Genomic DNA, 16,257 nt, shown 5'->3' with positions numbered 1-16,257 from the left:
GAAATTGTCAAAATAAAGGGGAAGCTGGAAAGTAAGAATTTACCAGTCAGGACAATGGCATTTAAATACTACTACTATTAAACTGTATCTGTTGGTAAGGTGGTTTCTTCTAGCAGTTTTCAAACTGGGGTACGCAAGAAAAATTCTGAAATGCCAGACAACGCATTTTATTTAGTACCACTTGCCTAGCTACTGCAAACTTGTGTCTTGTAATCAATGTTTAATCGCTAACACCAGACTGATGTGCTGTGACAGAGCGTTCAGCGCACACATGACTAATTTACATATTAAATATGTACGTTTTAAATAAGCCCTGTTGTTTAAATGTCATATAAACAGTTGGTCTGTCTTTGGGATAAAAAAATAAATTTAATTTTAAAAAACTAAAAGCCTAGTCTTTAACTTATTTTATTTCCTGTATGCGTTTGTGCCTGCAAATCGATGTTTATTTTTTTCAATGACCCGATTAAAGTTTATTGTAACTTAAGTACTTCATTTCAAAATACAGAATGTATGGCCAATCAGAAACCAAAGTATTGCCATGCGTTACTCTGGTGTAAGAGTTAAGAGTTTTTAGCTTTCAACCCAGTGAAAAAATATGGATTATTGGCTCAATACTAGAACATTACTAGCAAAGGGCGATCAAGACGAAATACCGTTATAGATTAAAAACGCCAAAAATGTCTTGCGACTGAAGCTCTCTCCAATTTCCCTGCCCTCATCAGTGATTTGCGTGGTAACAAGCAGGGATATCCATCACACCATTACTAGGTAAGCGTTTTATTATTATTTTTTAATTAGCATCAGTACTGTACGTTTTAGTCACCAAGAATTTAAAAATGCCAATAACATGTTTTTGTAATGAGGTTAGCTGTAGAGATGCGTGGATAGTGAACTTTTCTTTGCCTTCTTTTCTGTAATTTTATTATCAATAAAAAAACATGATTGCCATTTGCTATCATGGAATAGTCCAGGCTAGCACGGAGGCTTCGTTGATTTTAATTAATTAATATTTACAATAAAATGATGATGTTTCCAACAACTAGAAACCTGTTTGAGGGACTATTTTTAGCCAAAAGTAAATATAATATATTTTTTCTTTTATAATACTGTAACTTTTATAACTGTATCCATCACACACTCCAAGGCTTGTGCGTTTTGTTGTATCATGTTATTGTACAGACCTTTTTTCTGTTTTCATTTTATGACTATCTCAGATGGGGGTATGCGGTGGACTACATTTTTTGGAAAGGGGTACGCAGCTTAAAAAGAAAACCCCTGTTCTAAGGTGATTTGGTACAATGAATGTCCTCTACTCAGTGATACACCAGCAACACTGTGACACATTTCCCAATATTTTCCCCAAAAGTGACAGTGAATATTGTAGAGACACCCTGGTTGTATCTACAGCTTTACAGTTTTATTTTTTGTTCTTCAGAAACAAAAGGTCCATAAACTCTGTTGGCATATTTTAAAACAAACAAAAAATAAGAAATGGTGGTTGGTTCTGAATCAAACTTGACCCCCTCACTGAAGAAAATGTCCCCCTAAAATTTTGAGAGGGGGCCACATTGATCCTCAGTCTGTAAGTCCTGGAGCAAACACTGCATCAGCACTATTGTAACACTAGATTATGAAAGGTTATGTGAATTGAAATTAGTTAATGAACAATACCTTATAAACTAACGAGTAGGGACCGAGCCTTTGTGTTTCATCTCCTGCTACAGTAATCAAGCTTGGGCATCAGACCTTTACTAACAGCCAGTGATGTACACCACCTAGCATTCAAGCAGCAATCCGGTGTGCTGTCTCGCTGTACACCGACAAAGCATTAAACAAACATCCACGATTCACTCTGCCCAGCATGACAAACTGCACTTCAGCAGTCATGTTTTCCAAGAGCTGAATGTGTGCTTTAATTTGAACCAATGTCTTGCCTAGACACCTGGGGGATATGAGCACAGTCAAACAGCTAAATGGCTGCATTCTAAATGATCCACTCACGATGGAGTGCTGGAAAACCTATATAGTATATATATATTTTTTAAATCAATCTCAGTTGACAGACTTCTGCAGGATGGTAGGATGAGACTCCTCAGCAATTATTGCCAATTTGTGCCACTGCCACCATTAGAAAGACAGCCAAACCTCTTAACTATGAACATGAAGGGACTGCCAGGTCGAGGTCTGATTCAGATGCTGCTGTATTTTTATTGTATTCCAACAAACATTTTTGTGTTCAATTCAGTTATTTTTTATTTAACCAGGATATGGACCTATTATGACACTGTGGCTAGATTCTTACAGCTATTTACTCCAAATCATCATTACATTTTGAGTTTTTTTTTGTGTCTGATTCTGTATTACTGAAATGTTACTGATGGAAAATCAGTTTACAACAACCAATGTAATTTTGTATTTAAGTAAACTTGTCCCATTCCGTCAACAGAACTGACAGGAATGTTTATTTTGTGGTAGTATGGCTTATGGAAATCAAACCATTCTTAGAGAATGACAAACAAAACCAGACTTCTCCACTCACAAAAGTAAGTCTTACAGGTGGGTTGTGGCAAAGGTAGAGCAATTATTTGGAAAAAAAAGTGTAATCAAAATTTGAAAAAAATTAGGCCGCGATAATAAAACACGTCAGTGCTGTATTATGTAATATTAAGTGTCTTGGATTGTAAAAGGTGGCAGGACTAAAGAAAGCAGCACATCTCTATAGAGAAGCTGTTTGCACTGGTGGTGTCTATTCCACTGGTGTTTTAACACCAGCAAAGGAGGCTGTACTTGGTACAATTCCATCTGAAACAATTACTGGATTAGGAGGATATGACACATCTGCCAAATCCATGCAACATCATGGCACATCCAAGGGCACATTTTTACAAGAACGGGAGCTGCATAACTATACAAGGTTTGTCTCTTTAATTCCCCATCCATCTCCTGTCAAAGATTTAAAATGGTTTGCTATTGAGCCGAAACCACCTTCTTGCCTCATCATTGGACACACCCCAATAATTGTCTCTGAGGTATGGGGCAGGCGAAGGCCTTGGAAGAACATCTTCGAATAGCCCATCCTCCTCCTGGTGCGCTGCCCAAGCCACAGCAGAAAAGTCTGCTTTTCTTGAAAACAAAAAACGAATTGAATTCAATTCAGTGCTTGTTACAGTCAGAAATAAATTACCTTTATTACCTTAAACATAAACTGCCCATGGTAGAATGGTTGGACTCACAAAGGATTTGTCTGTGACACATTGACGAAGACCTATGGCTGCACAGCATTTGCTTTGACCAGGAATTGTTTCTATTTTTTTTTTTTATTCACCTCTTGTTTTGAATCTTCTACCAAAATTAATTTTTGTGACTAAAACATGAAAGCATGACTGCTGGTGTTTGGTGAATGCTTGACATTTTTCTACAAAAATCAAGCAAATGAAAATAGAATAAAACAACTTTAAACTTTTCCAAATGAGAACCCTAAATTACTACTGTCAGAGTATGTGGTATTTTTTATGTCGGTAAAGCCATTTACTTTTATCAAATTGTTTTATGAATCAGTTGAAGTCTATGCAAATGAGGAAAGGGGGAATGATGTGATGGTACTGCCCCCATCATGATCATGGAAATACCATATGAATCAGAAAAAAGCACAATGAGATAGTAACAGCTTCTACCACCATACAGAAACAGTACATTTTATGCATAACACACATCAGGCTTTGACTGTTGCAGTGGAAGTTTTGTTAAATTACGGACACAAAACGGTATAAGAAATACTGCAGCAAGATTTTATAACTACAATTCACATTTTAGAATGTTACTTTATTTAGAAAGTCCATGAACTGTAATTGAACATTGTGCATTTGACATGCCTGAATCAACATTTATATATCTGGATGACTTTATTTTTTTTTTGTGGTGGTGTCCATTTCAATTATTAGGCAAACAGCCTCTATTAAGTCCTGTATTGTGTTAAAATGCTGTATGTATTAACTGCAGATATGAGATCTCTTCATAATTCATGCAACGCCCTGTAAGTTTGCCTGGAAACTTGTAACATGTGATCCAGCAACGCCCAGTACTAATTTATTACACAACCTTTATAAAACTTGAAAACTCACCGAAGTGTAGGCAAGACAAGCCAAGCGTAGTAAAAAACGCAGAAGTACTGTATGGCAAACATGCTATATTATAATAACAAAATGCCTAATACAACTTGTACTATATACAGTATGAAAAATGAAAGTTTGAGTGGAGAGACATTTTAAAAAGATGCAATTGTCAACAATTTTTTTTTTTTTTTAGTTTTATTTTGAAACTTGAAATACATTGCTGAATCTAAATGAAAGCCTTTTGTAGGTAGGTTGACGACTGATGTGAGTTTTTTTTGTTTTTTTTTAAACAGACTGCTGCATAAGAATGGAGAATTAAATTATTGGCTTTTCTTCCATGCAGAATGTCAGATTTACCCTCAAGGTTTGTCAGATAAAAAAAAAATCTCTCTCTTTCTCTCAAAGCCTTTCCTATTGTACAATAAACTGTAAATATACAAAGCTGAGAACAGACAACTGTTACCCCCTCCCCTTATTGGTGCTTCACGATGTTGCCTAGCAACCCTTAATAAAAACTCTACAGCCTACACTACCAAACATCCTGTAGTTTAGACTTTTGAGATCACTTTGCTTCTGTTCCACAATATATTATATATCGAACTGTGTGAGGATGTGTTCTATAGAAATTAATAGGCTGAAGGCTGTGATTAGAGTAGTTGCCTTCAAGTTGCACCATTAGACAAAACTGCCCACATTAGAATAGTCCTGTCATTAGGATTACTTGCTAGTATCAGTGAATCTGTACATCAATTTTCTTGACATTGTGCAACTAGACGTGCAGAACCTCTCTTGAAATAAAGGAAGTAAGTAATAAGCTCCTGTGACAGAGATCGAATGATTCTTAGTGTTAGATCTCCCTCCCACCTGAGAGGGCGCAGTGTAAAGGGAACAGAGTACCCTGGACCGGATGGCCCGACAATTAATTCCCAGGATTAGGTGGAAGTCGGACATCTAGAAAGGGGACAGAGCAAAGGTACACTAAATCATTGACCCGGACGGGAACCGATGTGGCATCCGCGGATTGGAGGAGCAGGTGCACTAGTTAACCAAGGGGTCATGGTTGACGGTGTATAACAGGGACATAGTAATGTGATCTGTTCCTTGGTGAACGGTTAAATTAAATGACCAGAAGGAGAACCTGTGTTGTGAAATGTGAGTGTTTTGTTTGTCGTTAATAATACTGTTTGTAATTATTTGTACGGCTAACATGATCCAGAGCTGTCGCCAAAGGCCAGCACTAAACCCGGATCAACAACACTGCACTTTTTTTGCACTAAAGAACTGTATTCACCACGAGCACTAGAGCACGCACTGTGGACTGGTGTTTGTGTTACGTGTGGGTGAACTGAAACGGGACTGTTATTATTTCACGGCCAACCTGCAGATTACAAATAAGCAATATATGCCACTGTACTGCTTCATTACCATTGTTATTATTTACTGTTGTTTTGCCATCAGGCCATTGGATTTAAAAACCATTAAACAACATTGCACTTGGATTATCGTTGTCTGTCTGTTTATTAATCACTGCTGCACTACCTTCACCTGCACACTGTTAACCACTTTGCCACACGTGGTGTCAGAACAGGGGTGATTGAGCAGCTGGCTGGTGGAACATTTCAATCAGACCTTGAAGCAGATGTTGAGACGATTTGTGAACCAAGATCAAAAACATTGGGCATCGCTTCTTCCCTACCTCCTTTTTGCAGTGAGAGAGGTGCAGCAGAGTTCGACAGGGTTCTCCACCTTTGAGCTCTTGTACGGCCGACAGCCTCGCAGCATCATCGATCTGCTGAGAGAGGGGTGGAAGGAGCACAAAGGCTCGTCCAAAAATGTAGTGCAGCATGTGCTCCTACTCAGAGCCTAGATTTGGTCGGTCGTTTGGCCCAGGACAATCTTATAGCTTATACATCATTTATGTACACTTATGCTATCAGTTGCCATCTAGAGCATTTTGTTTATTAATCTGCTAATACGTACTTTGTAGTAATAGGATGACTAACTCAAATGGTTAAGGGCCGCAGAGTGGAGTAGTGGTTAGGGCTCTGGACTCTTGACTGGAGGGTCGTGGGTTTAATCCCAGCTAGGGGACACTGCTGCTGTACCCTTGAGCAAGGTACTTTACTTAGATTGCGCCAGTAAAAACCCAACTGTATAAATGGGTAATTGTATGTAAAAAATAATGTGATATCTTGTAACAATTGTAAGTCGCCCTGGATAAGGGCATCGGCTAAGAAATAAATAATAGTAATAATAATAATAATAATTAAAGTAACGTGAGATGACTGCAAACGTTACCAGAAACTACTCACACTCCCCTTGTATGACAAGCATCGCTTGCAAATGAAACAGAACACCCTTTCTTTTCCAATGATTTTTCCTTTTAATTTATACCCCAAACTAGATTTGAGTTTTCCCTTTAACGGTTGGTAACCCTCCATTTTCTGTTCTCCCCAACTATCTCTACGTAATACTGTGACGACTCATGTAATTTCCCACATGTTAGTTACTTTGGATTTTAACCCTATAATGCCAATACAGAAACAAAAACTTATAAAATTCTGCACGATTAAATAGTAAAAATGTTTTATCTGTGATCAACTCTAGTTTTTTTTTTTTAAATCTGTCCGATTGTTGTGTTACATGGAACAGTCCTAGTTTAAATTAAATGTAACAAAAAGTACTGTAGCTTTAGTTATTCAAAATTGGTATTCAATTAACTGAAGTGTCATTTAGTGGTAAAAACAAGTGCATTTTATTTCTTAATGTATACATTTATTTTAAGATTAAAAGACAAATGTTGAACTGCATGCCAAATGTTATTTTAATAATCATACATATCAGTGGTGAACTTAAAACACGCACATTTCGGAGCATCCACTCTTCCTAATGAGTCACTGACATTTATCTTAGTAACAGATTTGCATACCCTTTGTTAAAATAAAAACATACACTGATAGATTATTAAGATGAGTCGTGGTTACCGCAACCCTGAACTGAGGTCAAGGAGGCTGTGTGGTCCAGTGGTTAAAGAAAAGGGTTTGTAACCAAGAGGTCCCCAGTTCAAATCCCGGCTCACTCACTGACTCACTGTGTGACCTTGAGCAAGTCACTTAACCTCCTTGTGCTCCGTCTTTCGGGTGAGACGTTGTTGTAAGTGACTCTGCAGCTGATGCATAGTTCACACACCCTAGTCTCTGTAAGTCGCCTTGGATAAAGGCATCTGCTAAATAAACAAATACTAATAATGTGTGACATACCAAAAGCTCACTAGCCTCCACCATACAACTGTAATGCACTTTTACTCTCTATTTCTGTCTTCACATCAATCTAAATTAATTTTCTTTGTATGTAATAATCCATACAATTACTTGAGACGGTTTCCATTGTTTAACTGTACAGATTATGCAGGCAGTCAGGTTGGCATTATGAACATTTTGAAGTGTCTAACTGAAAAACAATTTGCAACTACTATACAAGCAGCGTTACAGAGCAGGGGTCCTACAGACAAGAAGAAATGCAGGTCTGAGCTTTTACGGTTGGCTGACACAAAATCGGGTGGTTTCACAGTCATGGTATAAATAATTACTGGATTAGGCCTAGTTCTGGACTAGTTATTCAAGAACTAAAAATGTGATTTGATAAACATCAGGTAATCTTAGATTCTGGATTAAAAAGTATATGACTAAGACAGTAAAGAATTAAATATAGTCTGTAATTAAAGCACAGGTTAGTCTGGTATAGACTTAACTAAACTGTTAGTTATTCGAAGTTGCTACAAAAACCTGGCAAGGACAATCTAGCTTCCTGAATACGATAAACTCAACACCAACAATGAAAAAAGAGGAGAAAGCAGGGAGGTAAAAGCGTTCTAAAAACTTTTGTGATTTTGAGAAAACCATACTAAAGCAAATAGTACTGAATTCTCCAATAACTGAAAACAAGCAGTATAACAGCACAACTGAAGCAATGAAAAATAAAGGCTGGTTTGAAATATGCAAGCAGTATAATTCTAATGAAAAAGTAACAGCAAGAACTGTACACAGCTACAGATGAGATATATGCTCTTACATACGTTTTTAATTTCTTATATTGCAACCCTGACTATTAAACCGTATCCATCACTGTGCTTTGACAATTCTTGTGTTAGTTGTAAGTGACCATAGCTGTGTAAGAATTGTTTTTCATTTGTATTCTCAATGTTAAATTCTAGTAACGTGATGAAACTTGCACAAAAACATAAAGAAATATTGCCCTTTCTTGTATCAAGGTCCTGTGGAAGAATATAAAAATTAACATGAAGAAAACTCATGTTGCCGAGCGCAGGGAACGCTTTCAAACTGGGAGCGGGGCGGGGGCGGGGGGGGGGGGGGCAGCTTGGTGATCTAACAACCCCTGCCAGGAATCCCTGATGATGATCACATGAACAGCTCCAAGGACTCCGAGGAAGAACAGCAACATTACGATACATTTGGTAAGATGTTTCTTCAGAAAGATTGCCCAGTCTTTTATTATGGAATTTATTGTCATCATATTATTCCATCATCAACATTATACAATAATATAAATTCTATCATTATTTTTTCAAAGCCAGATGAACTCAACAGTTCTGGTGAATGCTGTATCATGGAGGAAGTTGAAAGAAGAAATGAGGAAGAACCAGCTACGTCTGCTGCAAGGGGAGGTGGGAAGGGGGAGAATACCATCCAGAATAAAAAGAAAAGAAGCAGAAAAAAGCTTGCAATTGAATTTCATCAATACAAATTGAAATATCTCAAAGAAGAGCATGACATGAAAATGAAAATATTAACCATTGAACTGGCCATGAAGTAGGAAGAAAGAAACATGCGCCACACAGAGAATTAAAAATGTATAAGGGATTGTACATAGTGAGGCTCGCAAGAAAGCACCTGTTTCAGTTTTAAGGCACAATATGTTAACTTGTAATTAAATGTTCATAAATAATATGTTTACTGAAAACTATGTTTCTTGTTTGAATTACACTGTTACATCACACACGGTATTAAATATTTGTCAACCTAACTGGAAAAGCGTTCCAGAACAAAAGCATCCTGATAGGCCAGTCCATTTCTGTTGCTGTTGTCTGCTACAATAGTTGGAACAACAGTTTCATCCTCTTCTTCAATGGGGGGGTCCAGGTCGCCTTGTTGTTTCAAAAAATTGTGCAGCACAGCTGTGGCAATTACAACACTACAGCACTTCCTTAGATGAAAGCAAAGTGTCTTTCGTAGACACTGGAAGCGACTCTTCCACACACCAAACATGTGTTCCACAAGGTTTCTTGTACGGATGTGAGCTTGGTTGTACCATTGTTGGGAAACTTCTGCTGCATTGAGGTAGGGGGTGAATAAAAAAGTGGTCTGTGCATAGCCACTGTCACCAAGGAAAATGCCACCATGTTGTACTTTTTCGAAATACAGGGAAGAATTCTGGAACATTCTTGAGTCATGAGTTGTACTTTTCCGCCAAGCAAGAATGTTTGAAAACAATAACTTTGGGGTGCACTCACCTTGAACATTGATAGAAAACTATTTTTTTTGGTTTCTGTACTCATAATATGGCATTGCAGGGTGCTTGATGGGAATGTGACACCAATCTATGCAGCCAACACCACCAGGGAAGTTCCCATGTTCGTAGAACTGTACTTTGTAAATGTCTTGTTCAGCAGCATCTGGGAAATTAATGTATCTATGTTTCAGCTGACATAAGGCATAGCAGACTTTATGGACTATTCTGCATATGGTTGGTTCACTGACACCCAACAAATCCCCAGTTTCCCGATGAAGATTTCCAGTAGCCAAAACAGGAGGAAAAGGCTTCCCCCACAGAGATGCATGCATGTAGTAGCTGTACTACATTTTCTTTATACATCCGAAAATGATCATGGAAGTTCATGTAATCGTAATAGTTAAATGGATCACTTCTGTGTAGAAATATTCTTCACTCTGGTTTTACTGGAACACGCCTGTGATCATTAACATACTTCATTTTCTTCAGGTACTGAGGACAAACTGGATTTAATCTGAATTTAAATCTACCCTCTTATAAATTTAAATTAAGCCTCCACATAGTTCTAGACTACATCTAATGTACCTTCATGAAACTAAACTTTTTTAGTCAAGAACTATCATACTCCAGGAGTATTTTATAGCTTGTTCATGAAATTAACTTTTCATTAATCTAGATTAAATTAGCAATTTAGTCCAGGATCAGAGCTAATCAGGATCTGTGAAACCGCCCAAATAAATCCTAGCAGGTGAATTAATCAACCAAATTAACTAGCTGACAAAAGTTTCATGCAAATGACAGATTTACAGACCCTTTGTTACAAACACAAAGGTACAGTGATAGATTGTAAGGATGGGTCATACATGGTTATCCTTTTTTTGTAGATGCCTTTTAAAAAAAAAAACAAAAAAAAAACCTTTTATAGCTGTTTCTTGGAGATATCCTATTTATGGCTGATCCCTGTATTTCTATGTGGTTGTTTTTGTGAAATGTTCTGGTCAAAACAATGTACTTGCAAGAAACTTATACCTTTTTATCTTCACACCATGAATCCGGGTGTATAACTGCCATTGATAAATCATTTTACCTACCTCCAATGTTTTTCCAATAGATTAATAATTCACAGTCCTCTCTTCTGTCTTTTTTCTGTAATCCACAGTTTAAAACCTAGCCCTAATTTCCTTTGCTTATTAGGTAACTACAGCCACCAGAGTGACTGGGACAGAGCAAATTCTCTCAGTATGTATTCAAATCAATTTATTATTGCTCGGTTTCACAGTGCTTTCAACAATGAATTAGTTACAATTATGGGATTGTTTCTTTCTAGTGGTATACCATAAAAATGTTTCATTAATTTCAGAAAAGGCACCAGCGGCTTTGCATTTGCTTTAAAATAAATGTTTCCACTCGAGTCTGTGACTGAGTGTTTGTAGTTATGGATGAGTACCCCCTAGGGCTCAATACACTACCAGATCAAAAAAAAATCCAGGTTTTCAATTGTGCAGTTTATTGATAGTAAAGTTTCTAGTTATGCTCTGGTAAGGATTCACAGTGCAATGTAACATCGGTATCAGTTTTTAAAGCATAATTGTATTACATACCAAAAACTTCATTATCATCAACCAGTTCTGGTTCAGATGTTTGGCTTGGTCCTGGTTCTTCTGATTCGACCTGAATACAAGGGCAAGAATTTGGAGGAATTATAAATACTGAACCAAGACCTAGGCTGGGACCAAATCAAAACTTTGACAACCTGCTAATTGCATTTAACAAAACTGTATTTGGCGTTTTCTTTTTATGAGTAGAAGAAATAAAGAAAACGCTATTAAATACAGTTTTGTTAAGTGCGATTAGCGTGTTGTTAAAGTTTTGATTTGGTCCCAGCCTAAGTATAACTGTATAAATAATAAGAATGTACAGTTCCACTATGTTTTATGTAAAAGGTATGCCTAAACTGTTATTAGCAAATATTTTCAATTTTAAACAGATTCAAAAGATTCAAAAGATGTAATATATATATATATATATATATAATGATAAAGACTCCACAGACTGCACACTTAACTAGCTGCTTGACATTTCAGCTCACTGACAATGTGCAGCAGATAACTTAAAAGCAAACATGAAGTAAAAAGGCCAATTTTTTTTTCTTGCAATTTGAAATGATGTTTGTGGTTTGTATATGTTTTTTAAGGGTACTCAACAAAGGTTAATCCTGTCATAAAAAATAAATAAATCAGCAGTTCCCTCTCGCCTGTGGCTTGGGGCTATCAAATTCATCCACAAGCACTATCAATTAATTAAAAGGTTCCAGAATTCTTAAGGAATAAACGTGTAACAGACGTAATATGTTGGCTATCTGTATTGTCCAATCTGAAAACAAGTTTAAATTAATTTCCACTAAAGAGTAGTCAAAAACCAGCCAGTAGTGAATGACAGTTGTCTGTAGAGGTGAGTCTATTGAAAGTTAGTTAGGGAAAGAAACAGAACAAGATTGCAAGTCAGAAATAGGACAGAAGTCCAGCAAAGAGAACCAGGCTGTCATAGAAGAGCACTATACATCTGTGTGAACTAATACTGAAAGAAACAGAATTGTGAAACAGGTCATTGTGGACACAACTGTCCATGATTTAATCACACTTGGGTTTTTGAAATTATACCCCCCCCCCCCCACCACCACAGTATTTATCTGCCCACACTGTATGTGTTTGTACACCAGTTAATCCAAAGCTACATATTTCTCCATGTCATCGGCAGAGGATTTTCCACGCCTGAACTTTTCTATTTTCATTTAGTGATATGAAAAGATTAAACATCAGTGTCTAATTTCATACACAATAGTAATATTTACTGAAAAATATACAACTAGCACTGATGTCTCACACTGCGTTTCTGAAACCCTACTGGCTTGAGACCAGCTAGCATCTTTAGGCTTCACCTACTGCACATGGCAATCAGCAGTCTTGATACTGTGAGTTACAGTAACCATGGATACATTTCTACTAGCAGTCAATGTTATCATAAAAACCTGATAAAATCCTGGATTTATGTTTTTTGTTTTTTTATAAAAGCACCTGTTTGTGACTTGAAATATTTACTTGATATGCCTCTTAGCCAAAAAAATGTAATACATTTTGCATTTTGTTTTATTGCTGCTTAACTTCACTTTTCCAGCTGGTACAGTTGGACCGTTTTTTTTTGTTTTTTTTTTACTCTGACCAACCAGGATTTACCCCATCATGGTCAGTATACCATTTCCCCATCTAAGGACTTTTTTTTTTTTAGGCAGTCTATTCTAACAACCATGCTTTTGTGTCTGGTTTGATCCAGATAACTTTCATATACACATTACCACTGTTGTGTCCCTACATTGTTTTTCAAAAATGCATAACAGCTCTCAAAACCAGTACCAACAGTATCCCCAAGTACCCTGTTGGCAGTAAAACGCACACTGAGAGCAAGTGCAGTAGTTAACACAGTGCCTATCAGATATTAACATTTCAGGCATAGGGTCTTTAAAATGTCAACTCATACACCCCGGGGAATTACGCAATTACGCACCCACGTAGTTTTACGCATAAAACATATCACCACGCATAACTGCGTAATATTAAATAATATCGCTGTTAACAGAAGGATAGTAAAAAATGTTGGATCACACTGAGGATAAAGGGAACATTTATCGATTTTGCCAGAAAGTGCCACGACAAAGGTCCCCCGCCAGGGGAAACTGACATCAACTTGTTTTGGTCATCGACAGCTGACCGTCTTCCTAATTTGAAAACATTAGCTTTCAGATACATAAATGCAGTAATGAATACAGCTGATGCTGAACCCAGCAACTCACTGTATAATCTTGTCCTGTCTGATCGGAGGCATTCTCTTTCGGAAGACAAACTGAAAAAGCTGGTGTTCCTTTATTTCAATCTTGGAATTTAGAAAGACTTTATGTTAAAAAATATCCATTGTTTTCTACTTTTTCTTTTTTTTTTATTTATTTTTTTTACTTATGCTAGTATTTTGATATCCAGTATGAGAGACGAACCCAATACAACTGCACAATACTTTTGTTGCTTTGTACATACTTGTACAGAGATACCGCATAATTTTGATTTTTATTTTTCTGTGCATAATTCTCTGGGGTTTAAACAAATATTGAGTTTCTAATAAGAGGTACAAGGGCTCCTGAAAACTGAAACAGGTGTGGTTAAAAAGTAATAAATAGATAAAAGCAAACTCCAGAAATATTTGGTCAGATACAACGTCAGAACTGTGTAACAGAGCAGGGAGGGGGTTAAAATCCTCCCTGCCAAATGCACGTGCAAATGTGTGTGTGTGTGTGATTTAATTTGTTAATTTATTTAATTGTTAATTATCACCTGCACCTGGCTATTATTGTAAATTAGAGCCAGGTGCAGAGTATTTAAGGAGAGCAGTTAGTCTCTTCTAGGCTCTGCTGTATGAAAAATGCCTGATTGATAGTGTGCTCAATCGTGGTCTAAGGTACTGTGTCAAGCCTTTTGTTTTCCGTGGATAATTAATTGATGTCTGTAATTCAATTGAGGAATGGTTTATTTTGTACAATATTACACTGAGTTAACAGTTTTAGAATCTAAGTGAAAACTGATGAACAAATACCTGTGATATACCAGGTGTGGTAAATCAAGTGGTAATTTGCTAATTTTACTTAATTGTAATTACCTGTTAAACTCTGCGTATTTAAAATCAAGGTATTGAAGTTGTGTAGAAACACTGATGAAGGCTTTTTGGCTGAAACATGTTTGTGACTTAACTTGTGGATTAGAATTTTAATCTGTTTGTTCTTCAAAAAATGAAGCTGTAGAAGAATACATAAATGAGAAATTACTTTTTTGGAATTCTTTTTTTTTTTTTTTTTTCTTTGAGTGCAGACTTTCATCACGTTGTTTTGAATTGCTATTCATTTTTGGGTTGACGTACCGATGAGTTCAAAGAGAAATTTGGAAATTGAGCACAGTGGTATCTGTTGTATTTCACCAACAAAATATTTGATGTGAAGCAGTTGTTAAATGTAATTTCCAGCCTATTTGAAATCAAGCGGTGGCTTTCTTTGGCTTGTACTGTGAAACATCCCGAATGAATTTAAAACAGTCTGTGTGTTTTCTTCTCAATGTGGATTGATAATAAAATAAAAAAAAAAGTTTACCTTTGCTTAGCAGCTGTTATATCAACCTGTGTTTCATGAAATTGGCTGTAATATCTGCCCTACTGTATTTGATTACATCTTGTTTTGTATATATGGCAGACTTGTATGTGTTTCAGGAGATCAATGACTGCAGAAAAAACACACTCAATTCTTCGGTTCAAAGCTCAGCAAATTATCCTGCTAGACTGTCTCCATAAAGATAAACATTTTCAATTGGGGGGAAAAAAAAAAGATTGCTTTTATATTGACGAATAACCTTTATTATTTGTTACAAAGCACACAATCTGCAGCAATTGTTTATATGTTACAGGTAGTGTCAACCTCTAAACTGAACAAAATGATGTATATATTTTTTAGTATTGCCTTGTATATCAATTGAAATATATTGCATTAATGATGGGAGTCTGTTATTTATGTATTCTATGTTTCAGAAATATTGTATTCCAGCGCATGATTCAGTAATATCTAAAAGAGCTCAATGGGCTATACAGGTTTACTTTACTTTACCCCTGTGGATAGTACTTCCAGGTTAAAAGGAAAAAAAATGAAATCAAAGTGAGACACCTGCGATGTTGACACGCCAACTTTGTTTGCAACAGCCGCCTGAGAAACCACAGGAGACTTCTCCTTCAAGAGTTCAACATGGTTTATGCAAGTCACAGCATAATCACGTACTCGGTGCACTGTGCTACACTAACCTGTCTTGCTCTGAAAAGCAATCTGTTCATCATTTGAAAATACTGTTATCTTCAGCTCCCGACAAAATCCTTCTGTGCACATTGTGTGCAAACATTCTGCAACCCTGCCCTCCTGTCATTTCGTGTCAAGTCAGTTGTAAGAGTGAGTAATCGCTGACCTATTGCTATCCAGTGGCAATATTTAATGTCATTCTAAACATTGCTGGGATAAACAGTTGTGTTTTCTACATGTCTCCAGCACCAAATTAAAGTTTAACGCTCCGAATTCAAGATGCGTGGGTAAGCCCTAGCTGATCTCTTAATGGAGCGCAGAATAACCAACACCAAAGTACCTTGCAAACTGTTCCCTTACAGTATATATTCTTGGAACTAGAGGCTGTGTGTAACCAGTAGGTCCCCGGTTCAAATCCCACTTCAGCCACTGACTCATTGTGTGACCCTGAGCAAGTCACTTAACCTCCTTCAGGTGAGACATAGTTGTAAGTGACTCTACAGCTGATGCATAGTTCACACACCCTAGTCTCTGTAAGTCGCCTTGGATAACGACGTCTGCTAAATAAACTAATAATAATAAATAATAATAATAACTATGCTGCCTGCTGACCCAGTCCTTGATGATGATATTCCCAAATCCAAAAGGAAAAAGTGCTCCATTTATCCATCACCGAAGGAGCGAAAGACAAACGTCCTCTGCGCCTCGTGCAAAAATCCCATCTGTCTGCAATGTGCC

General features: G+C 36.9%; 1 protein-coding gene across 1 annotated transcript in view; it reads right to left on the bottom strand.

Annotated features, from left to right (window-relative positions):
- Positions 1 to 16,257, bottom strand: part of LOC117400640 (myelin basic protein-like) — a 97,960-nt gene that overhangs the window by 55,800 nt on the left and 25,903 nt on the right. The window contains 1 exon segment of the mRNA XM_034920091.2: positions 11,246 to 11,315. Coding sequence (XP_034775982.2) covers positions 11,246 to 11,315 — 70 coding nt within the window.

The sequence above is a fragment of the Acipenser ruthenus genome, chromosome 4 (assembly GCF_902713425.1).
Source record: "Acipenser ruthenus chromosome 4, fAciRut3.2 maternal haplotype, whole genome shotgun sequence".
In the NCBI taxonomy this organism is placed as follows: Eukaryota; Metazoa; Chordata; class Actinopteri; order Acipenseriformes; family Acipenseridae; genus Acipenser; species Acipenser ruthenus.
The sequence above is the reverse complement of the archived record's forward strand: the minus strand, read 5'-3'. Positions and strand labels throughout refer to the sequence as shown.